The sequence below is a fragment of the Temnothorax longispinosus genome, chromosome 1, assembly GCF_030848805.1.
Source record: "Temnothorax longispinosus isolate EJ_2023e chromosome 1, Tlon_JGU_v1, whole genome shotgun sequence".
In the NCBI taxonomy this organism is placed as follows: Eukaryota; Metazoa; Arthropoda; class Insecta; order Hymenoptera; family Formicidae; genus Temnothorax; species Temnothorax longispinosus.
The window spans coordinates 25,793,380-25,821,271 of record NC_092358.1 but is presented as its reverse complement, the minus strand read 5'-3'; the positions used below and the strand labels follow the sequence as shown (position 1 = coordinate 25,821,271).

General features: G+C 41.4%; 1 protein-coding gene and 1 long non-coding RNA gene across 6 annotated transcripts; one reads left to right on the top strand and one right to left on the bottom strand.

The window, feature by feature from the left end:
• Positions 1–223: 223 nt before the first annotated feature.
• Positions 224–17,727, bottom strand: LOC139821019 (uncharacterized). Of its 5 annotated transcripts, none has more exons than XM_071791723.1 (21): positions 17,588–17,727; positions 16,646–17,066; positions 13,494–13,675; positions 9,121–9,371; positions 6,832–6,917; positions 6,454–6,652; positions 5,534–5,901; positions 5,056–5,281; positions 4,628–4,776; positions 4,432–4,467; positions 4,056–4,150; positions 3,788–3,961; positions 3,401–3,598; positions 3,054–3,323; positions 2,803–2,976; positions 2,511–2,709; positions 2,166–2,395; positions 1,883–2,102; positions 1,484–1,604; positions 1,207–1,418; positions 224–938 (listed from the first exon to the last, which is right to left on the bottom strand). In XM_071791723.1, the coding sequence occupies exons 2-21, from the start codon at positions 16,704–16,706 to the stop codon at positions 784–786; spliced, it is 3,606 nt and encodes a 1,201-aa protein (XP_071647824.1). In that variant the 5' UTR covers positions 16,707–17,066; positions 17,588–17,727; the 3' UTR covers positions 224–783. The 5 variants fall into 5 exon arrangements, with proteins under 5 accessions (XP_071647824.1, XP_071647834.1, XP_071647841.1 ...); XM_071791733.1 differs by having other exon boundaries at positions 17,579–17,715; XM_071791740.1 differs by having other exon boundaries at positions 17,681–17,696.
• Positions 5,768–13,104, top strand: LOC139821070 (uncharacterized). The gene is made up of 4 exons (XR_011734174.1): positions 5,768–5,909; positions 6,502–6,627; positions 9,171–9,393; positions 10,353–13,104. It is a non-coding gene; the product is annotated as an uncharacterized lncRNA (long non-coding RNA).
• Positions 17,728–27,892: the final 10,165 nt, after the last annotated feature.

Sequence of the window (27,892 nt, the reverse complement as noted above, 5' to 3'; positions counted from 1 at the left end):
TATCTATTGAAATATACAAATTTCATATCTGTAATGTTCAATAATTGTGTGATATAAAAGCAATTTGAATTAAACTCTGATAATATATTTATATCTATATATATATAATATTGTATGTATAATATATATATAATATATTTGAGTAATACAAAATATACACTTATTATTAGTATTATTATATTATTACAGTTTATGTTATATATTGTATTATAAAATAGCAATACGTGTGTAAATGTACAAATGTAATATATCAGAAATTATAAATGAACGAAGTGGTATTTTAATATATCTCTTATTGATATCTCAATGTATTTTTTTGTATTAAATTTTGCAAATATTAAAAAATCTATAATATACATAAATTAGGACTTAACATTATATATATCTCTCTATATATATCTCTCTCTTTAATTTATTTTGTAAAATTTTGTCGAAAATTATATTTTGAATAATGAATTCTCATTAATGTAATCGTACAAAAAAACTGAGATGAACGTCACATGGAATGCTATTAAAGTCTTAATACATACAGTTGCTGGATTTGATATTAAGAATCTATCTATATAGTTTGTAAAAAGATAGTAAAAGATAATCGACCTGCAAAAATATTCCTCGCATTAATAAGGATTTTTATCCACTCCTCATTAATGCGATGAACGCTGACGGAATTCGCGTTCTCGAAATTAAATTCTATTCCGAGAAACGAGTGAAGAGAAGATCTTGTGATTTTATGAATGAGTGTTAAATAGATACACAACTGCAGCATCTCATTTTCTTTAACTCTCATATTTTCCCTATCCGATGAACCGACCAAGAACGGAACAACTTTTTTGACGACTTATTCTTAAGCTCTCTTCCGTGAGCGATTTGTACTTCCAGTGATGCGCCGTTATTCAGCGCCAACCACGTGTGAATTTCGTCGCTAGCTGCAGATACACCTGTGCATTCAAACGAATCTCATATAATATGCGCAAACACATGAACAATGACAATTTAAAGAATGTATAAAACAAAGATATTAAAATATATGTATATACTTATATAAAACTATACTATAATTAAAATTAAAAAAAATTATATGAGGTCAATTTGTATGTACTATATATAATTAATTATATGTTTTATATATAATATATATCATAATTATATTTTAACGTAATTAAGAATATCTTATTCTCATACTTGAAAATACTTAAAATGTCATACCTAGCAATTCGTGTAGAGTTATACGTCGACTGGCCAGCAGCTCTTTACTGGCGCTCCTGATCTCAAATAGCAGTAACGCCTGCCTCGGTACACCGTCGCCGTCTATATGGAAATCTATGCTGAACTGAGGATTAGGCATAGCTGGCAGGAGTCGTGATTTCGCGATGGTCTTACCGCCGTTAGGCGAGACAATCTTATCCGGACTGGTGCTCCTGGAAATCTTCAATTTAATCACCTGCGAACCATTGTCGTCATCATTAATTACTTAACAACTTACGTTTGAAGCTTTACTCGGCAGTACAATTGGGCGATGTGCGCTACGTGGAGACCCTGCGCTTGAAGAACCTTCCCTTCCACTCCAGAATACTTCTCTCTAGTGCCATTGACAATTTTTAAATCTGAAAATCCAACAATTCTCTTTTACTTTATGTTTCAGCATTAAATTCGAGAGCTCTAGTCATTTTTCTTTAAAAAAAGGACTAAAAATTTAAAAAAAGGATTAAATATTGTTTTCATCTTATCTTTTTAGTTTTACTGTTTCAGGTTGCATTAATAATAAGTGTGTATTAATAAATTGCAATTGTAAACAAAGTGCATTAATAAGAGTGACAAAGATCTGGAGTGAAAATATCTGCATGGTTACATTAAAATATCACGTATGATGATATCGACTAACCATTCGGCCTCAATCTTAATCGCGGACTGGGCTGCCGTATTCTACCCAGCATGTCTGGTTGCGACACCGCGTGAGCTAGACCGGATTCCGAAAGGAGCTCCGTGGCGTCGGCCTCCCCGCCGCCTCTGGGTTCCAGGCTCAACGTGATACCCTTGTTATCGTTCTTATCCTCTATAGTCACTTCCGAACGGAATCTACGAAGTTTTAAACCCCTCTTCACCTACAATTACACGAAATAGCTCAAAGCTGACGTTTCGATCATTGGATAACTCGACGCGTTTACCTTCTGCTTCATCATGCGGAAACTATTGTACTGCGGTAACTTCTTGCCGAAGCTCTGTTCGGGGCTGGGGGTCAAGCTGTGATGAGAGGCCCGTCTCTCTGCGATCACTTTGGCGGCATCGGCCTCGTCAATGGAATTACTCGCGACCGACTCCGTGATGACTTTCGGAATCCAGAAACTTGGCGTCCCGTTCACTTCGTTGGACTCTTTGCTGGTGATGCTGATTTTATCTATGTGAAAATATACCGAAATTCTATCTAGGAAGCCGTATCGAACAACATTCTGTTTATTAAAAGTCTAGAAAAATGTTAAATGTATAATATAAGTTTTAAAACGTGACATTACCGGACTGGTTGGACGTAGTTGGCTTCAGGAGGGTGACAGTGCGCGGTGGAGGTGGTGGCGGCACAACCGGATCCAAGTGTAGACGTATTTTAGATTTTTCCATGGAAGGCCTTCGCACGATACTCGACAAGGAATCAGGCTCGGTGTTTAGACGAGAAGAATTGTCGCTGACATTGCTGGTTGCATACGTGCTTTGCGTCTAGAAAAAATAATTTCAAGCGAAGATTTATAACGAGAAATTACTCGATAAATTATAGAATGTTGAAATTATATTGTTATCCACAAATATTACCTCGCATTCTTCCGACAAGACCTTAATTTTCAGCTCTATAGATCCCGTCTTGGTTTCTCTCAGCGGAAACCAATGGGACTGATCGCTGTTCGACAGCTTTCTGATATCGTCGAGAGTCAGTGATACTTTCCCAAGGTAATCCTTCAAGCCGAAAGTATCATGATCCCATAACAGCTACAAGATCAAATTTAAAAAAAATTATCTCTCTATTTCAGAGATAAAATTTCAGTGCGAGACAAATATGTAATTACGATATCTAAAGCTTCTCCGGTCTTCGGCAAGCCCATGATGGAACTCTCGTCCCAGCAAGGATTCAGCGTCTTCTTCTTTATACTGCTCTTGTATTTCGTCTCGTTGTTCAGTTTCAATTCGCAGAAAGGATCGCTGAAGCCGTTGAGATCCTTTGCGACGAGATCTCTCGCCCGCAACAACGTTACCTCCATCAAGCCGCTTCCGGTGGACAGGAGACTGGATATATCGGAGGAGGCGGGATCGACGTCCTTGTGCGTTAATAGCAGCTTCTAAAAGTATTTTAAGACTTGAGTGAGCACTCACACAGAAATTTTTTTCCGGATAAATGTAGGGTTTCATAACGAACCGCCTGTTGCATCCATGGCAGACTGTTCCGTTTGATTTTCGGTTCGTCATCCAATGTAGTTGGAACCAGGCTGCTTCTGCGACTGTTCACCACTTGTTGTACACTCTTGATAGGATAAAACAGCACGGAGACAGTCATGGAAGAGGCGATGTTGGAACCGTTGAGTGTAAGTTCCTTTCTAACGATCCACGTTGTGTCCTTAAAAAAAATTACTTTTTATTTGGAGACTTTTTGCAACATTGTAAGGTAATTAACTTTGGCATGAATTAAAGGATTTTAAACAAAAACAAGGTAAGTCCATAATTTGTAAGGTATATTTTAAATACTATCATATTTAAAATATTTCTTGTGATGAGTCGTCCGTTTCGTCAAGAAGAATTTGATTACCTGAGACAGAGATAGCATGGCCAGTCCAAGCATGTCTGTATCCATCGATTTTACTATATTCCACGAATAAATGACGAAGCTCAGCGACACTTGCGTGTAATCCTGCACCAAAAATTGCGCTCTGCAGTCCCAAACCGGGGACGTGGTCGAGCGAATGTAATGCGTTGTTTTCACCTAAAAATCACCACATAGAACTTTAATATATTCCGCTCAGATTTTATTTTAAAACATTGCAAACGTACTCAACGACATCATAAACTGCGTTTACCTTCTTCCGGTTATTGAACAGCATGCAATAAGGATTACACTGAACAGTATCGCCGTGGAGATTGTCAGCGGAATGAATGTAAACCACCAATACCCCTGAAAATTACGACGCATCACAAGGCGAATATATCTTTGTTTTCAATTCATTACGAAAAAAATACAACACTCAAAGACTTTCTACAAATTTTCACGGTCTACAAAATTTCAATATAAAAGCGAAAGGTTTAGCGTGCTTGAAAGCTTTACTGTTTGATAAAAGTTTTGATAGTAAAACCATCAAGCGTACGTTTAATTAAACATTATTTGTCAAATTAAATCAAAAAACGTTGCACACAATCATGCTCAACTTTCACTACACGACACTTCGATTATTTTACCTGCTTTGTGCGCTTTGTGGTAAGAGTCTCGCGACACTGAAAATATTTCATACGATAATACTGATCGCGACAAAAGAAATGTAATTCGGATATTTCATAGAAATCATTATTTATCTCACAATTAACGTCAAATTGCAAGTGCTTCTCTTCGTTTCATATATTCTATATTACATTACTAATATTTTTCTTTATATACCTGCAAGATGCATATTATCGGTTATTAATTCTGGCTGCGGTAAGTCGGGGTCCAAGTGCGGCAGAGTGGTGTACTCTAATCGCGCATTGATACTCGGAATGTTAGCACTACTGCGGGACGGTTTCTTTTGTTGTAATACGGTTTCAACGCTGTCGAACAAAAACAAGTAGAATTAACAAGTAACAAGGAAAAAGTAGGCTTTGAGAGTCAAACTAGTTTGTGAATTATGTAACGTTTATAATCTGCAAAATAATCGAATCAGAAATAAAAGTTGCTTAATTGTCCATTTATTTAAAAACGAATGGATTAACGGGAGATGCTAAATTTGGTGAGAAACTCGGTATGTACTCCGATAACGTAAGGACTGAAAAATATCGACGTGAAATACTCGGGCGATGTGGCGTAGCGTGCCGTCAATGCCGACTTACATCTGCGAATTCTCCCAGTCGTAGACTCCTAACGCTAACTCGAACTGCGCCAAAGTGATTGTACTAACGAGACGTTTCGCTTTCAGCTTGATGGTGATCCTCTCGTTGTCTAACGGCCCGACCAAGAAAGATACGTCCTCGGTCCACGTGGAGCTCAAGTTCGAGGTGATCCGTCTTTGATCGCCCACCGTTACCACGAGCCATCTCACCTCATCAGCGACGTTCGCTGGCAATAGAGAAACGCCAGTTAAGGACTTTCTAACGAGTTTGTAATAGTTCATAATAATGGTTTGCGCCGTCCATTATAACATATACAACAATCGCGTGTTGACGGGAATATTCATAGTGAATAAAACCATACGTGTTTTAACTACGCTAAATCACGCTAAAAGAAAATTTCACGGTCGATAGCCGTTTCTGTCTGGATCTCAGCCCTAGCCGTATGATTACTCGCAGTTTTGATTCGAAGAACACTCACCAGAACAACCGTTCTGGCACAGGACGATGGTAAGCACTCCTTGCGGCAACGAACTGGTCACGGAATCCAATCCAGGACCCGGTCGCTCCCGCGCCCTCAGGTTCAGCTCCAAGTGGCCCGGGTCGACCAGCCAGCTGGCCAGAGCGTCGGTGACCACCGCGTGAATCCAGGTCTTGATCAACGGCATCTCCATCATCTGCACCGCTCGTAAGATTCTTACGCTGAACCAAACGTCCGGCTTCTCCAGAAAACTCACGCTGAGCCCTGTCGCGTGTGGAAACGGCGCCGACGTGTTCAGTGTTAAATTGACGATAATCGTGCCGGACAGCGATAGCTTCTCCACCGCTAGATCGATATCCATCCCCACACTGCCGAGGTATTTGCAAAAAGATTCACAAAATTGTTTTAGAATAGACAATAAGCTAATAAGAAAATAATAAGAAAATCATGAGTAAGATCAGAATGATCTGGTAAAAAAGCAAACTTGGAATATTACAAAATTAAATTAAATTCTTAAATTAAATTCTTATCAAACAAATAAATTGCAATTAATGACACGACAATGTAAAAGTAAACACTGTTAAATTCATCAAATTATCAATTCGAGTCGATTTTTAACTATCTATATAAGTATAAAGTCACCACTGTTTCTACTCAATATGTCGTTAATGTCACTAAAACAATGTTAATTTAACTAAACCAATGGAGTTAAAATAATACTGTTTTATGTTAAATAATAAATTTCGACACACGCGGTGTGTCGAAGTTAAAAATAGCAAAACGTTATTTAACTCAAGGTATTGATTTAAATGACATCCTTTAATATTTAACAGTGAATATTTGCGTTGACGATAATATTTGCGACTTTGTTTGGAAAGTTCTCGAACGGTTTTTAATACGGTGAATGCTTTGTTCCTCACCCTTTACCAAATAACCGCGTGGTGATGAGCATGCGGAATTGTTCGCAGTCCAGCCGCAGGTCCGCTTCGATGGACAATTTAGTCTGGCCGAAGTGATGGCCATTGGGAAGATCGTCATCGCTGCAGCAATCGAGTGTTCTGACGCGAGTGATGCACGGCGTCTGTTCGCCGAGAGTGAGTTCGCGTAATTCTAATGGACCTGAAAAACGAGTATCTCTTCTAGAGTCACAATGAAGCCGCTAAACGACGAAGTAATTTGGAATCCTTCGAGTGATGATTAATTTCTTTAGCCAACTTTTTTGCACTCTTTCTCTCTCTTTCTCTCTTTCTCTCTTGTCGCGAGCGAAACGTGTATTTATATACGAAGGGTGTTTTTACCTAGTATGCCGGGTTTGGCTTCATTGAGAAGAGGTTCCAATCGTTCCTTCGCCAAGGAAAATATACTGGCAGCGCTAAATCTCCACCTGAAGAAATAACATTTGATACGTAATCGAGAGCTCTAATATTAATCTGCGTTCTATCGGAAGGTTTTAATTCAAGCGCTAGTTTTCGTTTTATCACGGACACGGACAGTCTTTTCAATCTACATGAAAATCTTTTTCCCTTTTATATTGAATCTCTACAGATAGATATCTCGAGGAGGAATGTGATATGAGATACGATTCATTAAACATTCAGTTTAATTAAATGAATGGCCAGATCTAATGTCAGATGAAGCGCTCTTTCGAGCGTGAAAAACGCGTACAGACGTTTCGGTGCCATAACGGACGAGTTATTTTCAGAGTTTATCGTTAACGACATCCCATTTTCGTCATCGATAAACGAGTCGATTCGCATAATACTCGACAACCCACGCGGGTTTCGTGAATAGATTAAAGGACAGACAAGTAGATTAACACGTGCCCAGATTGCCCACGCGCTTGTCATTTTTTAGGGTACTTGGATAACATCTTGTCTGTCCCATCAGTCCGGCACTTCCAGGTGTTTCATCGTGTAGAATTCTCTCGTTAAATATTTCTCTTACACGACACATTAAATACATTTTATGAGTGGATTAAATTTCTAAAACTATTTCTTCTGCTATTATCAGTAAATTTTCTATTATTTATTATTTCAATTAAATACTACTTCTCATAATTTTACAAAAAAATTATTAATTGCACCTTTAATTTTTATATCACTGTCTCTTCCGAGAGAAGAATTTAAATAAATAGAAACTGCTTTCATATTCGTATTAAAATATCGTGCTTGGAACTAGAGTCTGCCCGCAAGTTATTATCCGGTCTTTTTAGAAACCACGGAATTTTTTTACAAGTGTTCGTTTCCATAGGAATTTTTTCGAAGTCATCGTACTTTTCTTGCATTCGCATATGATCAAATAAGCGCCATGCGCGATCCCGTCGTCGTTTTCTTTATAATGCGTACGGTGTGTGTGTGTAGCGCGTCGCGCTGAATTCACCGCTTTTTCCCCGCATGTAGATGTTCCCGCTGGCCGGTGAGAAACCCGCGGCCGGGGCTGTTCAGGAATGCTCGAACAGGTCTATCAACTATCCAAATAAGTAACACTCTTTCCACGCGCCTATTGCCGCTTGCCGCACCGGCCGTTTTTAGCCGTTGACAATAAACGAGGAAAAGATCGCGTGTGTGAAGAAAATCGCTTGGACGCGTCGATGCGATCGTACTTTCTTTTCTCTTAATCTAATAAATCTTTTCGAAATTAAATCGCGTATTTTTTCAACTAGAAATTAATTCTAGAGTTTTTACACACATTTTCTGTTGTTTTTAATTTCATGCAATAAACAGAGAGAGATCCACGTTTTGATAAGTTTTAATTCCAAGAAAGGTTTAATTGCACAGTATCTATTTTTTTCCATATCTGTTAAAAAAACAACACTATTTTGAGATCCCGCGAGCTCACCACAAACTTTACGACCTGATGGCATTTTGCGATTTATTTAAACGCGGTCGATTCGACTCGTTCGGTTCGACGCGTGTCGACAGCGGCAACGGGGCAAAAGCCGCAAGGATTTTATCCGCGCGGCACGGGCAGCAGAAACGTGAAAGGCCACATCTATACCACGTGCGTCAGGAATGCGGTATGTTTACAAATGCGTATGTAGTACTCGTTCCCGAACGAGGAGTTCATTCACCCGTTCGATGCGAGGACAATCGCGGTATACGTATTATACCGCGCTGACATTACAATAGCGTTATTACCGCGAATCACAGCTATACGGAAGAATGAGGCTCCCGGGTCACGAGATATACAGTAATAATGGACGTAATCGCTACGTTAGACGATACATAAACTTCTTCAGACGCAGACGTTCTCCTTTCTATTATATTTTTATTAATTGTCAACGCGTTATACGCGGTTGCCGTCAATCTTGCACGACAATTTCGCTGTTGTCAAAAAAATCTGTACTCGTTAACAAAAGCGATTATCGACATAATATAAAGTTACCTTGTAATAATCGACTTTTTCGTTTTCGCAAGCAAATCGCGATAAAACGCCGCGATAAATAAACAAAGAGCAAAAAGATTTTCTTCAAAATCTCCACTTAATTAATGTAACGACCGCATTGGCGTGTACCAGGTGGCATACGGCGCACTCTCATTTCTCTCCCGCGATTAGCTTCATCGATAACTGCTGCAAACGGTACTTGCCACTTGTTGAGGAGCAGACTGAGCCACTCGGCGGTCTCGTCTTTGTACAGGGCCCGTCTCCTGCGTAACCTGGCCAGCTCGTGGTGCAATTCCGTCTGAAGGAGCCGGGAGTACCTCGCCTTAACGACGGTCGTTGCCAGTGCCAGGATCAGAACCAGCCACGCCAGGGACAGACCCGCCGCTCCTATCATCCAGGTGATCGCGAGTGCCACTCCGAGATACAGCGCGGTGCGGATTGCCTCTGCATCTCTCTGCAAAGAGATATTTCATCCGGTGGGTTTCATGCGCATGCATTTGCATGTATCAAATAAATTCGAGGGCTCCTCGTATCTTACACCCTCGCGTCACACGTGCGACTCAATCCGGCGTGGTAATCGAGCCGCATAATGCGCTCGGAGTACCGCATTAACATCAATATTAAAAACTGCCAGGTCAATGTAGATTACGTCATCTATCTGTGTTTATAAGGTAATTCGTTCTTGGTAGATTACGTAAGACGGAAACATTTGATTTAAGATTTAATTATAAAATGTTACGGAGAACCATCCACTCCCATTTATTATACCGCCACTAATATCTCGTATTTAATTAACTGAAAAATATCTTTAATAAAACTCTACCTAGCTTGAAGTATATTACTCTATATTTTTTAATTATATTAACTCTCTTCTTATATTTTAATCTAATATTGTTAGGTTTCCTTCTTTTTAAATGATCTTTTTTATAATTTCATATTGTAGAGAATATATTTAAAATTAAAAGACTGACAAAATTATAAAATTTAAAAATATCAGAAGCAAAACGAGAGAAGAATTATATCCTAAAAATAAATATAAATTTGAATAAAATAATCAATCTTTCATCATAATCTTTTCTCGGTATATTTTCAAATATTAACGAAGTTTTTTCCTTCCTTAACTTTCTCAGTTATTTTTACTTTATTATTACAGTTACGCGATAATCCGTGCGATTTTAAAAATACGATTTCCTCACTTCTTATATCTCAAAATTTATTGTACGTGAAACTGAATACCAGGCAGATGGTGTGTGCCCGGTGCATTATGCGCAACCTTGCCGTGCCCGACGTAAAGAAGCATAAAGGAATATTAGCGATACAAAACAACCCCGCAATGACAGTCCGCTCGTACGTTCACTCGCAGCGTATCATTAACAGCAATTTACCCCGCGAGGGACGGTATAAGATCGTACGACCGTACATATCGCAATTTCAGAATATTCTCGGAAAATCTTTTCGTCCCCGGGCCCGCGAAGTGAAAGCGACGTCACGCGACACCAAGTCGTCCAAGAAGTCGTACCTTCGTCTTGCTAGGATGTAGGACATGATCCCCACGTGCTCACACGCGACGTCGCGTGCAACGCCGAAGAAGTCTCTCTGACGTCATCGAAAAACGTCATTAACCCCGGTGGTTAAATAATAAATTATAAGCGCAAGAAAGTTTTACAATCTTATATGGAATTTTAGACATATCTCTCTTCAGATAAAAATAGCAGGAGACGATGCAAGTTGCTGCTGAATATTCAAATAGCTGCGCGAAAAGACGTACCGAATATCCAAAAAAAGAGATATTTTCGTTAAGAAACTGTTCACTTTAAGGTAGTCTGAAAAATAAAATCTTTCGAATATGCTCTGATAATTTTTCGATAGTCCGTTAAGCAATTAAAGAATCAGAACTTTTAATTCGTCACGTACAAACTTTGAAGCAAGATTCAAGAGGGCAAGATTTTTCTCGGGCAGTTCATTCTGCGTCTGCGAAATAAAGTGCGCGCCGTTCTTAAAATTAAGTAGAGCGATATTAATGCGAGAGAGATGAGATCTCCACGGTCTCCACGCACCTCCCGTTCTCGTCTCGAGGTCGAAAGGTGCGCGCGTACTCGTTCGCTACGCGCAACCTTGCGCAATAGTAATTCGACCCGTTCCATCATGAACGTTTCATTAATTGGAAAGTTGTCCAATGGTAAGAGAAGCGTATTGAAGTCGTAATGTGTATGGACGCTGGTCCCCGAACGAGCTTTAATGGAACTTCGCGTTTCGAGAGCTACATTTTCTTTGTTTACGGAGATTGCAGCAAAGCAAATGTTATTTATCGGCGAAATAGTTCAGTCTTGCGTCATAGCTTGTCGCATTTACGTAGATTTTAATTAAAGAAAATTCCGTGTCGTTCTGCGAAAAACAATTCAAAACGCGGCACGTATCGAATTTCTTCGACTATCTTGTCTTTAGAAAATGCGTTTTGTAAGAATTTTTTTTCGTGTTAATTAGATTGTAGTGAAATGAGTACTACGACCTGGTGAATCCTTAAATCTGAAAAGAGTTTTTCAAACGACCCGGCTTCTTTCGAATACAGCACGTGTGCGAAATTGATCTCGAAGGACTTTGCCTTTTAAGCGGAGTGCTAATTACTCTTGGCAGTGTAGCTAAGACAAGAGTGCGAGATAAAGATCGCTCGAGAAATCCCACGAGTTCCATGCCGGAAAGCATTACTTCAGTGACTTCCCACGCAGATAATAATTTCAGTTCTGCATTCATAAATTTAGACGTCGAATAATAAGTCAGTACTCGTACACGAGGTGCTTTGACTTTAATTATTCATCATTTGCCTAATATAGAATCGATTTTTTTTCTGAACTAAAATACCAAAGCGCAAGTAATATCTTCCAAGCTGCAAATTTTATGCTGCAATATTATTTTTAATTTTTAGGCTTTATTTAAATAAATAAAGATCGATCGTTCGCTTAAACAAGTTTTGCTCTTTTGGAATTTTATTTCGACATATACGAGCAAAATTTTTTGAAAGAAAAATAAGCTTTGCAGTAAAATGTACTTATTAACAATAATAAGTGGAACAGGACCGATATGCAATCAAATTAGAGAAAAAGCCATTTATGTTCAGAACTGGATCTTGATTGCCTAATAAAAAGTGTTATTAAAAGTTTATGTAAATTAAAACCAATAATCTCGGGATATATATAACTATATAATACCGCACAGTTTTTATTATGTAGCATGCAAAGAATATTTAAACAGTTTCAGACACGGTCTGTAGAAGAAGTTTCTTCTCCTTAAAATTCAATTTGATCGACACGAAATCAACAAGCAATGAAACTACAAAGTTAACAAATTACTGCTAATTTGATAGGTAGAGATACACTTTAAATTACTCTACAATTACAATTTTTACATAAATTTCCCTAATTAATCGTATATTTTACTCATCAAAAATACAAAATAACTTCGTTCATACGTATCGCTTTGGCTAATTCTGTTTGTGAAACCTGTTTTGCTCCATGCTCTGCAATATCATCAATTTCAAATCATTAATTTCCATTAGAGATGCTCCACTAAATTGAAAACCCAAATTAGAGATAAATCGGTAAATCATTCAAAATTGAATCATAATCGAGATCAAAGCTGAATGCACGTCTTCGTGCTGTTTTAAACGTTCCCACGTAGCCAGTCGAAGCTTAAATAGGTCGACTTCGAGGCTTAAAACCGCAGAGGCGAACGTAAAAAATCGTTGAGTTCGACAACAATAGCCACAACGCGGCCGGCAACGTCACTGAACGTTCAACGATGCGCACGAGGCGTGCATCGCGAACACCCGTCGCCAGATCGTCACGGCTCTTCTCTTCTTCACGGAGTACGGAGCATTGTGCCCAGTCGCTTTTACGGAATTGACGATTCAACTCGCGTGGGCTCCTTTGGAAAAATAACCCCGCCACGCACACGGGGACACGCGGACACGGAGCATTGAAGCTATACACGTATATACGTGCTCGCACTCTCGAGAAGCGTTTCACGCGAGAAATAGGTATTTGAGCTTGTCTCACTACGTACCCGGTGTATACTTCGCACGATTTAATAACACTATTGTAGCTTCGTAGCGCGAGAAGCGCGTGCTCCAATTTTCATCGACGAGCTCTTCATCGGATTTCAATATTTCATGATCATCTCTACGCTTTACATATTCCATATAAAGTGGGTCTATAATTCGATCTTTCAATAATCTTCAGCCCAGTAGCCTAATTTGATCTCCATGGTGTTTCTCTTCGCTAATTAAAAAATTATACCTAGCGTAACTTTTTAACGAATTGAAGATCAGGAAAATAAATCTTTTTCTCCAGTGCCCCATTTACACGCTAATGAATTGAAATGAACGAGTCCTGACTGAGGTACTTACGACGCACGTACAAGAAGAAGTGTGAAGTCTATGAAAAAGTGGCCTATTTCCTGATCGGCGTGTAATGACTCGACATATGAGAGTACGGCACACACGTGTACTCTCGGTTGTTGCGCTATCAAGAATTTATTATTCGGCTCGACCGAGCAAAAAGCCGATGATAAACAGCCGTACCTGTGCTTTTTGCGCGACGGCGAGGGCGAATTCTTCGTCGGGCGCGGGGTCGTCGGGTGTCATGTTGGTGCCCCCCGCCGCACCGCCGCCGCCAACGTTACTGCAAAGGGGTCTGATCGGACCCCCCGTTGAATACGGCCAACTACCAAAAGGACTCCCGCCTCCGATGGATTCGCGCTTTCCTGAAGAAGAGAATATACATATATGTACATAATGTTATAAAGATATATATGATGTGTAATATCTAGGGAGGATTTAAACTCAGTTTATAGAGGATGCAGTCGAGATAAAGTGAGAATTAAACGACCGCATTTAGCGTGACATACATGGGGAGAATGCGAGTCTTCAATTTCTAGTAATGTTTAAATTTCTACTAATAATTTCTAATTAAAGGATTTTGATTATTTAAATGGAAGGATTATTTGAGCACGGATATTCATTATTTGCTAGACTCTTCAATAGTCTTGAAATATAATTTATCTTTTATAAGGAGTTTTAAATATAATTGCAAGTATGAAATTATATTTAAAGCAGTCCTTTTAAATTGTGGAGTACAACTTCTCTCTTATTATTTAAATTCTCGTGCACAACTAAATATAACTTGGACAATTATTATACGTATAGTATAAAAGAGATAAAATGTTGCGTGAGTGATTACGTAATTATATATCGAATAAGCGTTTCCATTATATATATATAATATATACATATATATAATTTATCTATATATATTTTAGATCAATTATTTAGATTAGTTATTATAATTATCTAATAATTATAATAATAAATCAATTATTTCCTTTTTAAATACAATATTAAATCAAAATTTTTTTAAATCTTTGATTGCATTAATATTAACTAAAGCATTAATATTGCCATAAATTTGTTAAACTTTCGATATTATTTATGTGATTTAAAACAAGCTTAGTAAAATTTTCAATTAAAAAGGGAATAATTAGAATCTTACTGCTATATAAAATTTTTGCTTTTCATATTTTATTATTATAGCAAAGCATAGATTTTTTACATTATTTTTTTTGTTATGCTTCCTCTTGTTGCCTTTCTTTTAAATCATGTATTGCCTAAGAGTTAATCGAGCTTTATTTGATTCAAGCGAGAAACGCGAGTCTGCAGTCTATAATAAATTTGCAACTCTCTGTATTGCAGTGCATATCAATCAGCGCGCCGGTAAAAGAGCGAGGACAAATGTCACGAGTAAGAGTTATTACTGCGGAGGAATGCACTCCGATACACTCGCGTGACATATCCCGCGGATATCTCCCAGCCATTTGTTAAGCTAACTGTCTCGGTTAATGATCGTTTCTACTTGGCACTTTGACTCGTGTCTCTATATTGACTAACTTCATAAGTACACCTTATATTTATGGAACGTTTGATAAAATTCTGAATATATCTTTGAAACATGCTAGACCGGAAAGTTGGTTAATACTTTGCTCAATTACAAAAACAACAGTGTTCGCGTTTGGTCATTGGTTGAAAAGGATTCGATTAGAGGTCGAGAATAGCTTCGATTGAAAGATAATTAAAATCACTGCGATATCGCGCGAACATCCGCGCTTGCAGGCTCATATTGGCCTGATTCGTTATAAAAAGGAACTTCGATCAGATCTCGCTTAGAAAAAGTGCTCTTGTTGTTTTTTTGCCTATTTAAAAACCGACTCTTATCGAAATTCTAATCGATAAAGTTATTTACGCGACATCAAAGTTAGCCAGTCGCAGGGTATTACATAGTTGTAACACACTGATTCCATGGCGAATCAAGCTCGAGGATGAGGGCGATAATTCAGGATGCGACCTTGACATTATGGAGGCGCATGTGGGGTGGAATTAGCGTTTGCAACCTTTCACGCGGTCGACGTCGCGTACGGCTGTGCCAAGAGAGTAATTACTTCCGCAGATTGAATTTGGCGAATCACGCTTCGCATTTCGAATGCGGTATTATAGCGTTGCGCTACGTGTTAATCGTTGCGGCGCGTGTCGCGGGAAGAAAGAGCGGAGCGGCGCCACCACGCACCACGGTTGACGAATAAAAATCGATAAACTAAACATAAGTCCCGCGCGTCGTGTAAAACTTATATTTAGAAATTGAAGCGCACGTATAGAGGAACTCAAAGTTATGAATTTTCTTACGCGTTAATCGGTGACCTAACGCATTTCGCATATTCAGGCCGTGACGCCTTCGGGTGTTTCGAAGACGCGGAAATCAGGTGCCTCGCCAAGACAACCACGTGGTTTACCGAGATGGGTCTCTCGACGAAAAGCAATTTCGTTGCTCCCGATGATCGTCGTACCGTACAAAACTGGTCACGGAGCATCCCACATCGCGTGAGCCGTGAACGGCTCCGCGCTGACGCTACGCGAAGGCATTTCCGAGGGTATCGATCAAATAAGTTATTAGATCACATGCGCCCACCCCCCCCCCCCACTTCGCCTTAATATTCCATCGTTGCGTTCTACATAGTTTCGTGTGCGGCGCACGTGAGAAACGCTCCACGATCTCGTACGAAGCGTTTTACTCGCCGTTGACTTGTAGCGCGGATACGTCGTCACGTCGCTGACGGAAACTGACCGTAAGTGGCATTTTACCGTTCGATGCTGCGCGATGCGGATCACTTGCGAAAGAGGCATCACGTCGAGAGTTAAGTCGCGAGAGAATGGAATAACTTGCTGCGCCAATTAAAAAAAAAATCCTGATAAATAACCTGTCATATTACTTCTACATACGACGTAATATATTTCATTAATTATATCGCATCCCGCATGATTCAGAAGTTAATCCCTTCGTGTTTACCAGGAGCGAGGAGTTAACGAAGCGTGTATACGGGTGAATTCATGCATGGATCTATCCTTGCGCGCGTTTAGTAAATTGCCGATACGTTTATCTATCGCTGAGGTAAAATTCGGAGTCGCCCGTCCTCCGTGACCTCTTCGAAGGAATCGGAGAACTTCTTGAATTCGGGTGCGACGTCCGTCTCGGTCGCTCGAATCTCGCGGCTCGTCTCTTCACCGCGTGAGAAATCCCGCGTGAAATTTTCGCGCACGTGTTCTCGTCTCCCGGCGCCGGATTGATTAAAGCTAATTAAACGTCACGTGGCATCGGAGCCGGCGCGCTCATCCGCGACGCGACGTACCTTTTTTCAAGGAGGCTCCTCGCTTCGTGTGCCGACCCATGAAGCTGGAAAGTAGCTGCATGTTTTTTTTTCCCTCTCCGACACACTCTCAACACCTCTTAGACCGGCCTCGGCGGCGATCCCGATAAAGGTATCGATCGGGTGCTCGCCGGGTCCCGGAAATGCTCGCCGCTAAACAGCCGCGGAGTCTCGCTACTTCGGGGTCTTTCCCGTATCATCGTTCCCGAAACATCGCGGGGCTGCCGCGAATGCTCGCGTTCAACGGCTTTCCCGTTGCACGCCGATGAGCATCTCGTTCCACCGGTTTGCATACGCGAAAAAGTCAGGCGAGGAAAGTCTTCGCGTTTACGATTAATGAATAGGCATCCTCTTCGAGAGCCTGACTCGAGAGGAAAGATCCGCACGCAACGTTTTATACACTCTGCAAGAAACACGTTTTACGAAAAGTAAAATATATATTTTTCTACAAGCTGACTTTTTTTTCCTTAATTAAGTAAATTTAATGAAATAAATAAACGTTTTCTCTTTCGTGAAAGTTAAATATTAATAATATTATTAATATTAAATGGCTCAATGCCCCTTTTTTATTTGTTGAATATTTTTTCCTTCTTTGAATCAGTTCTTGAAAATTTCGAGACATAAATTCACTTCGAGCTGTGCGACGAAAGTCACAGAATTCGTTCGACTCGAAATCTGAAAGTATTTAACTGTCAAAATGCGTCGGTAGAAAAAAAATCATTCTCTATTTAAATCGCGTGTGAACCGGGCTGTGAAACTTCTGAACGGGAATATCGAGCACGCTCGATCCACGAGGCCCGTTTCATAATTCATCGTCGATTCGTCCGCAAATTAATATCCAACTAATGCCCAACGGAATTACAGTGAAGTTCAAAGCGATATTAGTGTCGAGGGCAATAATTACAAATAAATTACTCTCGATACCCGTGTGGATGGAATCACGAAACCGATTAAGCGAACGGTGCTCGCTTTGTAGAATTTCTGTTAATTTAGCGCTGTAATTAATCACGTTGATACATCGAGCGATCTCGTCACGTCGTTCGCTATCGTTGCGCGACAACTTGTCGAGGGATCTGCCGAAGTTTCGCGCGGGCACATCCTGCGGAAGCTCGCGGCGATCGTGAGTACTCGGCGCGCGCGGAACCACTGAGGAAACTTCGGTCTTTCCTCCCGGTAAATCGCCGCCGAACCACGTCGGTTTGCCTCTCGAAGGGACTCGCGCCTGCGCCACCCTTCCGACCGCCGTCAGGACTGTCAGGAGGCACCCTGAAATCTCGTCCCCGTGCAATTAACTTGGCGAACGCCGTTATAGTTGATACGGCGCGCTCCTCGCACGCTCGATACATATAAGAATTTCAATTGCGATTACGCCTATCTCGCATCGATCGCACGAAATATTAGCGTGCTTTAAAACGGAATGCCTTACTATATACTGAATAATAAATCGCATAATAAATTTATTACAACTCAATAGCAATTAATTAATAATAAATTAATAGTAATAAATTTATGAACAAATAGTAATAAATTACTATTTATTCACTAATATCGTTATTCTACATGGTATAAAAATGTTTCAGTTGTAAAGGGTTTAAATATTTCATGTGCCATATATCTTCTTATGTCACATTAGGATCATAACAGCAATAATGAAATATCAACAGTTTCGCAATGGAATGGCATCATAATATTACTCTTGACGTTGTTACCATATCGAATAATAAATCAATAGTAATAAATTAATAAACGAATGGTAATAAATGAATTATTAATATCGCCATTCCGCATGTGGTATAAGAATGTCTCGATTGCAAAGAGTTCAAATTTGATGTGCCCATTTTCCTACATTGGAAGATTAGCATTGTCCGGAGAAAGAGACGTCTTTCGCGCGGAGTAATAAAGAATTAAGGAAGCAATCGCAGGATCGATTCCATGACCAATCAATACGCTTCTCAATTAATCGAGAAGCGATGCAACACGCGCATATCGCGTCTGGCATTGCGGCACGGTGCATCTCTCACGCGATTAAATAGCGACGGCGAGTAATTTGAGTGGACCAACGATTACGGCAGCATTAAGGATCGCGCAGTTAACATCCGCGTACGACCGTTACCGTACCGTTAACTTAACATATACAAAATCGCCGCTTTGCAGCTGTAAGCGAGCGCGCATTGTGCGTGTCACTCTTAAATCCCGTCGATAAATTCCTCTCGAGGAGGCACGCGCGCGCGCGCGCGGGCGCGGGGAGAAGACGAAGACATGACCGATTGCGTTTACGGGTCTCGGATTAGACGTCCCTAATAAATGATCCATCGATCCGGCAATGAGATATTCTTCCCCGAGAGAAACGTGAGGCGGAATGAACCGATTATTTCTACGATTGCGCGTGGATTATCTTAAATAACGCCTAGGTGAGTAGTTGACGCTTATAATCGGCATTCACTCCGCGAGAATTCTCGGAGAACGAAAGCGCGCGGCCGGCGACCGCGCTCGAAAGTGCAGTGACTCGGAATGCAGAATGCAGCCAGCATCGACCGGGGGGGCCGCGGGGGGCGGGGGGCCCGGAATCACGTGCGTGAAAACGCGAGCGCTGCACGAAACCGCGCGTTCTCCGTGCGTTACGCTCTTCCGTCGCTAAGGAATTACCGTGCTGTTAAATCGATCCGACCTGCCGCGCTCGGATGGCGATTATTTACGATATACGTCGCACGCGACAATTCCGCCGCACGACTATTGCGGCGCGATGCACCGTTGCTTAACGGCACCGTGAGTGGCCGGCACGAAATTTCCAATCCCCGCGCGAACGCGCGTTCCTCGCGCGATGCCGATCTCTCGACGATCCTTCGATCGTAACTCCTTCCGCGAGATACGAAGTACCCTGCAAGGGTACTTGAGAAAAATTCCGTTTAAGAAAATCGACGAGAAGGCAAAACCCGGTACTCGCGCTGGTAAGTTGAGGTCTGTCGGGTCCGTTTTTTAAATTTCGCAGAAAGGAATGCGGGGACCAGGTACGTTCTCTACATTTAAATTGCTTTCTTAATTGCGCGCGCTGTACGGAGTTCGCCGTGTTCCCTTGGCCGGGTTTCTTCGCTTTTACTCGAGCGATGCAAAAGGTAATGGATGTGGAACGGAACGGCAGGCGGTAGCCTCCGCTCTCGTCGTCGTTGTCGTCGTTGTCGCCGTCCGTTCCCCGTCATCGTCATCTCGTCTCGCTTCCTTTTCCCTCGAGTTTTATTTGCTCCTCGGGACAACATCTGTCTTATGCCTCGGCGTTGCACCGCCACGTTACGCTGCTGCAGGCCGTACATAACGCCGCCCGACGCGACGCCGAGTCGGACTTTATGGCGCAAGGTGCAACGCCAGAGACAGAGAGAGAAAGAAAGAGGGAAAGGGAGAAACAGAGAAATAAAGAAAGAGAAGAGAGAGAACTTCGGAGAATCATCCGGAGAAAAAGGACTCGGACGGAGGCGATCGGAAAATACCGGGTGTCCGAGGAGGCCACGTCTTGCCGTCCGACAATTCAAAAGCATAAAGAGATCTCGGAATTTACGGGAGTCAAAGTAAAATGCCTACGTAGTATATTGGTGTGGTACTCGGATGCGCAGCTCGAAAAATCAGATAACACGTGGGTCTGGCGCGATCCTAGATATACATGTGCACGTATCTAAGAATGCAAGATTCTCTGATACCACATCAGTCTCTTAAAGTTGCAAGTGTGCTACTTTAAAATTATTGTATTATAGTGTCTTTAAAAATTCTGTCTATTTTATTAAATCTTCACAGAATACAAAATACGAAAAGCTAATCACTAATGTATTGATCTAAGAATAGCGTCCTTGATTTTGAAAACGTGAATACTCTAATAGAAGAATTATTTAAGATGTTTCAAATCTTAAAATTTAAGGTCCTGGGAACTACATATGAATAAAGCTTGTCAAATATAAAAATCTACAAACGCAGGACTGGAGAACGACGAAGAATACGTGGAGATGTAGGTACCGGTAATCAAAACGACATCTTCTTCGCGGTATTCTAACGTTCTTTACGACGAGAAACGTATGAGGTAATATACGAGGGAGACGTCGTAGAAAAAGAAGGCGTCGTAATTAATTCTCGATCTTTTAATGGCTCCCCCCCGTAATTATCGCGTACAGGCAATTCCTAAATCAACTCCCTGCGGACAGCCAAGATCCGTCGGGAGGCAGTACATTCTGGAGGTTTAGAAAAGCCGCCGGGAACCTGTTCTCGTTTTGCCGAAAGAAGAGAGGACTCCGACTGTTTCCCGCCACGCTTTACGTATTTACATATTTACATAGACGTACACGTCTGGTCCCCCCGTGCGGCAGTATTCTCGTACCGCGCCCGAAGCGGAACTGTCTGGCACCGAAAATATGCCCGCGCGATGCACGCGTGGCTTTCGTAATTATTAACGCTTCTCGAGCATGGACATTTATGTATAGGGAAAACGAAAAGAATCTTTAATAACGGGAACATTTGTACCAATTAAATTCTATCTAATTGTGCGGATACGGGTAATGCTCCATCACATTACCGTTAAGTTGTTATACGCGTATTTACTCCATAGAGAGTAAAATGTGAAGTTATTTTCACGTTTCCACGGAATCCGACAAAAAGGTAAATGTCACAAGATCGAATTTCCAAGTGATCACGTAATAGAGATTTCCGGCGCGTTTGAGAATTATCGGCTAATCGGAACCTAATTGGAGCCGTCGGTTGGGGAATTATCGGCTCGTCTCCCTTGGCCCCGGAGGGTCAACGCACTCCATATATTCGCGTTGTCTTAAAAATCTCCATTACGCGAGGGAGTTCAAGATCAATGTTAAACAGATGCGAAGAAGTATCAGAGCGAGAAGCGAAGCGCGATTCACGGCGGCGTGACGCTGCGACCGCGACCTGTTGAAGAAAGGAAGAAGATATCGCGAGGAAGACGGTGCCTGATCCTTTCCATCTTGTTACGACAAAGTGGCTCGACGTCGTGACGCTCCAAAAAATCGAGAACCGAGTAACAATCGACGGAAATTTGCATCTTCTTCGCGTATCCGAGTGCTGTTACTCGAATAACGATAAGCTCGAAGATAATTAATCAAACCTAAATGCTTTAGCATACTAATGTAGGTGGTGTATCTTAGATTGTAATTCCGAATCTTTATAGAGAACATTATAATATTTAAATACAAATTAGTAAACCGTCTGATGTTTCATGTGATTGCAAAGTGTCAGTGAGTGTTCTCAGTTGGCATCTTTCTCTCTTAACTTTGAAAAGTTATACGGCAATTGTGTCTAACTATAGCACTGACGTACATTCAAAGGAACACTGCTTTAACTAGTGAATGATAATGTGTAGTTCTTTCCTGAAAACGTTCTTTTCTTAGTTCCGTTTTATTCGTAGATGTGTTTATTATGTAATACGTAAGTGTGAAGTTTCACGTCTCCAAAATGTGCCAAGTAGACCTCTCATTTCATCCTTCGCCACATTTTTTGTTCTATTAACTTATCAATTATTTATTTCAATTGTTATTTATCTCTATCGTTCAATCATAATATAATTATTCCGCGATTATTTTTCAAATTAATCAGACTTTGTTTTCGATTTTATACGACCGATTGGAAATCAGTTTTTAAAACATTTTGCATAAACGTACAAACATTGCATCAATCCAATGCATGCGTATATATAAAGAATTATGAAATTACACAAAGACCTGTCGTTTTGTGGGACAAACGAGTCTTTGAGAACCAGACATCTTGGGTCCAGCGAACCCCAAGATATATAGCAGGCGCATTCAACCGAACCGAGCAAACAAGGTTCCACCGTGACGGAAGGGTTCGCCGCTCGGCGCGATAATCCCTCCGCAGTCGCGTCACGACGAAGAAACGGAACGGAAGCGGGTTCTCGGGACCCTCCTTTCCCGCACCGGGGTACGTGGTCCCTCGCATACCTGGTCGCAGTGGCGTCGCTTCGCGGCGGCGGTGCTACTCCCGGGGTCGCGTCGCGCATTATCCGGGTCGTCTGCCGCCGCCGGCGGGCACCGCACTCTTCTCGCTCTCGTGGAGGGCACGCGACGCCCCGCAGTGGCTTCGCCGCTATACGCGCACGAGAATGGCGATTGAGAGAGAGAAACGACGTTTCCCTGGAGACGGTGACGGCCGTCCACGGCCGCGAGCGCGGCAACACTGACCTGCCACCACCGCGAGAGAGAGGAGAGAGGACCGCGACCGGATAACAGAACCTCTCTCCTCCGGGTACCTCCGGCTGTGTCGGCTCCCTACTCTCCGCTCGCGCTTCTCTTCCTCTTCGCCGTTTTTCACCTCTCTCTCTCTCTCTCCCTCCTTTCTCTCCTCCCTCGTTCCTCCGGGCGTCTTTCGGGGAGTAAGAACGACGAGGAGCGGATCCCTCCTCGTCGGCTCTCGTGTCCCAGAAGATGTGAAGTCTCGGAAGAGAAATGCAGAGGTCGAGAAAGAGGAACATGTATATCTTTTATTTTTAGGAGGTCTCGCGTTCTCCGCGAACGGGAAGAAACACTCGTCAACTTCAACCTCCGATTAATAATGGATTCCCGAGTTTCCTTACTTTCAATCCCCGCGAGGAAAACCGAGAGAAAAAGAGACGGACTTTCTCGTCTCGCGTACTCGCAGGAAGGCCGGAAATCCGGAAGCGGATTAGAAAGAGAAGCGATCTCTTGGCGATTTCGCTGGGGAAGACGTGACATCGACAGAAAGAGGGCACCTCTCTCTCTCTTGCGCTTAATCTACCGCTCTTGCTCTTCGAATTTCTTTCCTTTTTTTTTTCATTTTGTGAAGAGAAGCGGAAAGTAGACCCCGGAGGAAAGGGGAAATTGAGTAGCATCGACAGAAGGAGGACACGATTCTTTTTGCTTTTAATCGTAGCATTTAAGTTTCTTCCTCACTTTGAGTCCATAAAGAGTATCAGAAGAGAAGGTTCTCTTCGGGTCGCGTCTTACGGAAAGACGGGGGCACCGACAGAAAGAGGGCACGTTCCTTCTTACTTTTAATTGTACCCTCCGAGTTCCTTCTTCATTTTGAGTCCATAAACAGAAGTCGAAGAGAGAAACTTCTTCAAGTCGAGACCGCCAATTTAGGGAAAGACGAAGCGTCGAAAGATCGCACGCTTTAGCTTACGAATAATCAAGCTCTTTGAGGTTTCTCTTTATTTCGGATTTCCTTATTGGATAGAATCGAAAGAGAAGGAAGAAGTATCGATGGAAAGAGGCTGCCCTTTTTCCCTGCGACTAATTCTCTTCGTTATCTTAAGAAAACTAATAATTCCATGTTTTTGAAATTGCAATGATCATTTATATTGATCTTTCAACTCATTTCTAATGTACCGTTTTTAAGGCCGTGTTGACGGAAATGTGCTCGACGTAATGAAGGAACGTAAGCGACTAGAAAACAGATGACCGATGAGGAAGTGTCCGACGAGACACCTCGCTCCGTTGCCGGTGAAGCCTGAGAAGAGAGCAATGCCTGCGTGCGGATCATTGACTCCTGATAAAGCCTCTTTTCTGCCTTTTCCGCAATGACGTGCTACGATACACACACACACACACACACACACACACACAAGCATACAAGAACGGATCTTTATGGAAGCTGATGAGTCTTACAATTAGCTTCAGCTTCAGCTCAGCTTCGGATCAATTAACTTAACTTAACTCTTTAGGTATCTATTATGCTACTGTAATAAACAATAACTTTTCACTCTAATGATTTTGATAAAATAATCATATAAATTGTTCCAGAGAGAAAAAAAATAATTTTGTTTGTTATGATTTAAATTTCAAGAAGACTAGATGAGTTAATGAGTTCAGTTCTGTGGCTAGCCCTGCTAAAAAACATATAATTAAAACTATATATAGTTTCAGAATATAAATTTTTAATAGTCTACAATGTCGCTCAGAAATATTCTTTATTCGTCTAAAATTAAATCGTATTATCCCAAAGCATGCAAATACAGGTTTGTAATAACACGTTTGCGACGGGATATTCCTCATGAATTATACGCCGAGCAATTAATTCACGTAATTGCGGGCTTGAATTCATTAAAATCAAAAGCGTAACTCGCGCGATAGTCAAAAGCGATAGCACAAATGCTCCACGTGCGCCGGTCGTTTTCACGTTGCCGGCGTTGTCTTGTCTAGTATATCGACGATAGTAGATCACCGCGAATATCTGCTAGAAACATCATGCAATACTCACGCTGTATCGTGTCCCACGTGCGTGCGTCGTTACAAGATTCGGCCGGGGGGGTGTTTTCACGCGATTGCTTCGCGCGTTAGTGTACACGCGTGCGGCCGGATCGATCAATAATGCTGCGGAGTTCTAAGTTCCGAAGGCGGAGTGAGCGTACGTGTGTTATGGGCGCCCATGTAAATGCCGGGCCCCCACGTTCGTGCATATTTCAATGTATACCGCGTATTTATTGCGCAACAGAAATAGTAACCGGTAGAAACCCATACGGCGAGTACCGCTTGTAATTTATATGGAAATACTATACTCCTCTCGCGGATGCATTTTCACTAAGCCGGCAGGATAACGCGCGCTTTCCGCCCGCGGAAAATATGGTAACGCACGTTAAACGAGCGCGAGGTCCCTGCCACAGTTTCCCCTTTATATTTATAATGTATATAGAGCACACACTCGCACACACTGCTTTAAATATCAATTATTCCACAGAATTGGTCTGCTCGATAAAACGCACTTTCCAATCGCGACGTTTGCATCTCAGATCGTTATAAACATCCTGTCATATAAATTTTCGCCCACTATATCTTTCTTGCTTTGTCTGACGTTTGACCTATTTATTTTTTTACCACATTTCTATTTTTATAACTCCGAGAACAATTTTTAGTCTCGTTGAAGCGCTATTATCCTCGCGGATAATATCCAGCGTCCCGAGAATGGAGCCGCGCGACGTCGAACAACGTCAGATTATTGACAAGCATCCTCTCTCTCTCTCTCTCTCTCTCTCTTTCTCTGAGAGATTCAGCATCCTTTTGTTTTTTTTCCGGATCGTACAACTGTGGATTCGATTTTCTCACTTCACGTAATTTCACACGTTTCGCGCAACGTATCGTCCGCTCGCTTCAATCTTTCGCATCGAGGAAGATCTACGCGTGGTCGCATCTTCGCGTAAATTTCCTCTCCTCGACTGTTCGCAGCTAAGCAGGTCAGAGGGATTATTTAGAGCTCTCTCGATCGAGTTTGATTCTTACCTGATGCGTGATGTACCGGTGGAGGGGGGGGGGACGGCTCACATCACGTTCCCGCGTAACGGCTGGAAGTGTCAACCCTTTAGCGTCGGTGACGCCGCTTTATCGTGGCGGTTTTCTTCTGGTACTTGTGCGAGACATATAGCGCTACCGTGCCCCAGGAACAACGCATTGTTACGTCCGTCAGCTGCTGCTCCGCTCCGCTCCACTCCGTGCCGGCACGGCACACCAGGGGAGCGAGAGGAACGCGAAGCCGGCTCTAGCGTGTGGAGAAGGGTACGAGGCAAACGACGGACGGGGGCAACCGTCCTGGCGAGCGGGACAAAGCCAAGGGAAAATGCGTGGAGAGAGAAAGAATAGGGAGGGGTCGCTTGATGACGCATGTATACGAAGCTGGACCTTATCTCGTGCCCAATTAGCTTATTTCGAGTAACGTGTGAAATAACTAACCGTTGGAATGTAAATATTGTTTATCTCTCGCGTTGCAACGAGAGAAGAATTAACAAGAAAAAGGAAGAGTGTACGAAAAAAAAAACAGAACGGAAAAAGAGAAGGGAATTTATAAAGGAACTAAATTTTTTCGAAAATTAAACCGCTTTCTTTAAATCATAAGTAAAATAATTTGTGCGTGTATATAAACACATACACGCGATATATAATTGATTTTTACTGTATGTAAATGAGAAAATAGAAAAAATAGGAAAGATAAAAATGAATGAGGATAGAATAACGAGGATATCTTCTTTTGCTGAATATTTTTAAAATGGAAGCGGAGAGAAAAGGCTGTAATGAAACGAAAAGGAAGAAGATGAGAGACATAAAAGAAACGAAGGGAAAGTCGAATGAAAATCATGTTAATTTGTAAGATAGGCGCCATCTCGTCCCGATTGACTCTTAAACAGGTCTACTGAAAGGTAATCGAATGACAAGCGTCGTTCCGCCCAGAACTTTCATGGGTAGAAAGTAAGGGTTTCACGCACACAAGTTTAGATGTCTTCTCACGATTTTTGTACGCTCGTTTTAACGTCTCGCGGGCGCTTGCTTATATACCGGCCGCTTAATTACACAGCTCAAATTGCGCGATACACAAGTGCAAACGACGCGGCAGTTATAGCGCGATGTCACGCTGTACATTATGCGGAGCGGTATATTATGCAGAATGTCCTACTTCTAGCGGAGATTAACCGGCTAATGATAGAATCTTCTATAAATCTGGAGAAAGAAAGAGAGGGCGATCTCAATTCTCAGCGAGAACATATCTATTAGAGGGAGAGTATATCTATTCTTTACTCTGTAGAAAATTACTGCTACTGCATTTCTTAGCGAGGATGTATCTTATTCATTGTCGAAAAGATTTCTTAGCGAAAGTCAACAAAGAATGTCTATTCTTCGTTGAAATTTTTAATCTCTTCGACGTGTGAGATGTATTTGCGATTGTTCCAAACGGAAAATAAAATTCACGTGAAAATAAATGAGAAATTGGATTTTGTTGTTAATTTGTATTTTTGAAGCTTCAACTTTGTGCGCGATTCAGTATAAATACAAAATTGTTAACGTCACAATACATTAAAGAAATAAAATCTCTCTTCGTTTTATCTGATCAATCTGTTATCGAAGAAAATACGGTAAAAATGGAATATATCCTGTAGCAACAATTTTTTGTTACGTTATTATACAAACTTTTTGTGCGTTATTATAATAGAAAATAGAAACGACCTGCTGACAACGTTGAGTTTCGTGCAAATCGTCTGAGAAAATACATATAATGTAGCTTGAATAAGAAGTGTTTAATTTTAGAAAGCACTTATTCGAGCGTTATCTGTTTCTTTTTCTTAATCAATAAAGGAAACGATAATATTATCAAAATTAGTCATCGATGAAATTATCGAGTACGACTGGAGGTCGGCTTATGTATCTTGAAAAACGAGATGAAAATTACAAAAGTAAACAGATTTATTATATTTCAGCAAATAAAATC

What these genes read in the sequence shown, in the direction of transcription:
- LOC139821019 (XM_071791723.1), bottom strand. Translation starts at nt 16,706, where the DNA reads ATGCAGCTACTTTCCAGCTTCATGGGTCGGCACACGAAGCGAGGAGCC. An exon ending in AGTCTGCTCCTCAACAAGTG is followed by an intron (nt 6,918 to 9,120) that starts GCAAGTACCGTT and finishes TTATTTCTTCAG; the next exon opens with GTGGAGATTTAGCGCTGCCA. An exon ending in ATTAAGATTGAGGCCGAATG is followed by an intron (nt 1,605 to 1,882) that starts GTTAGTCGATAT and finishes TTGGATTTTCAG; the next exon opens with ATTTAAAAATTGTCAATGGC.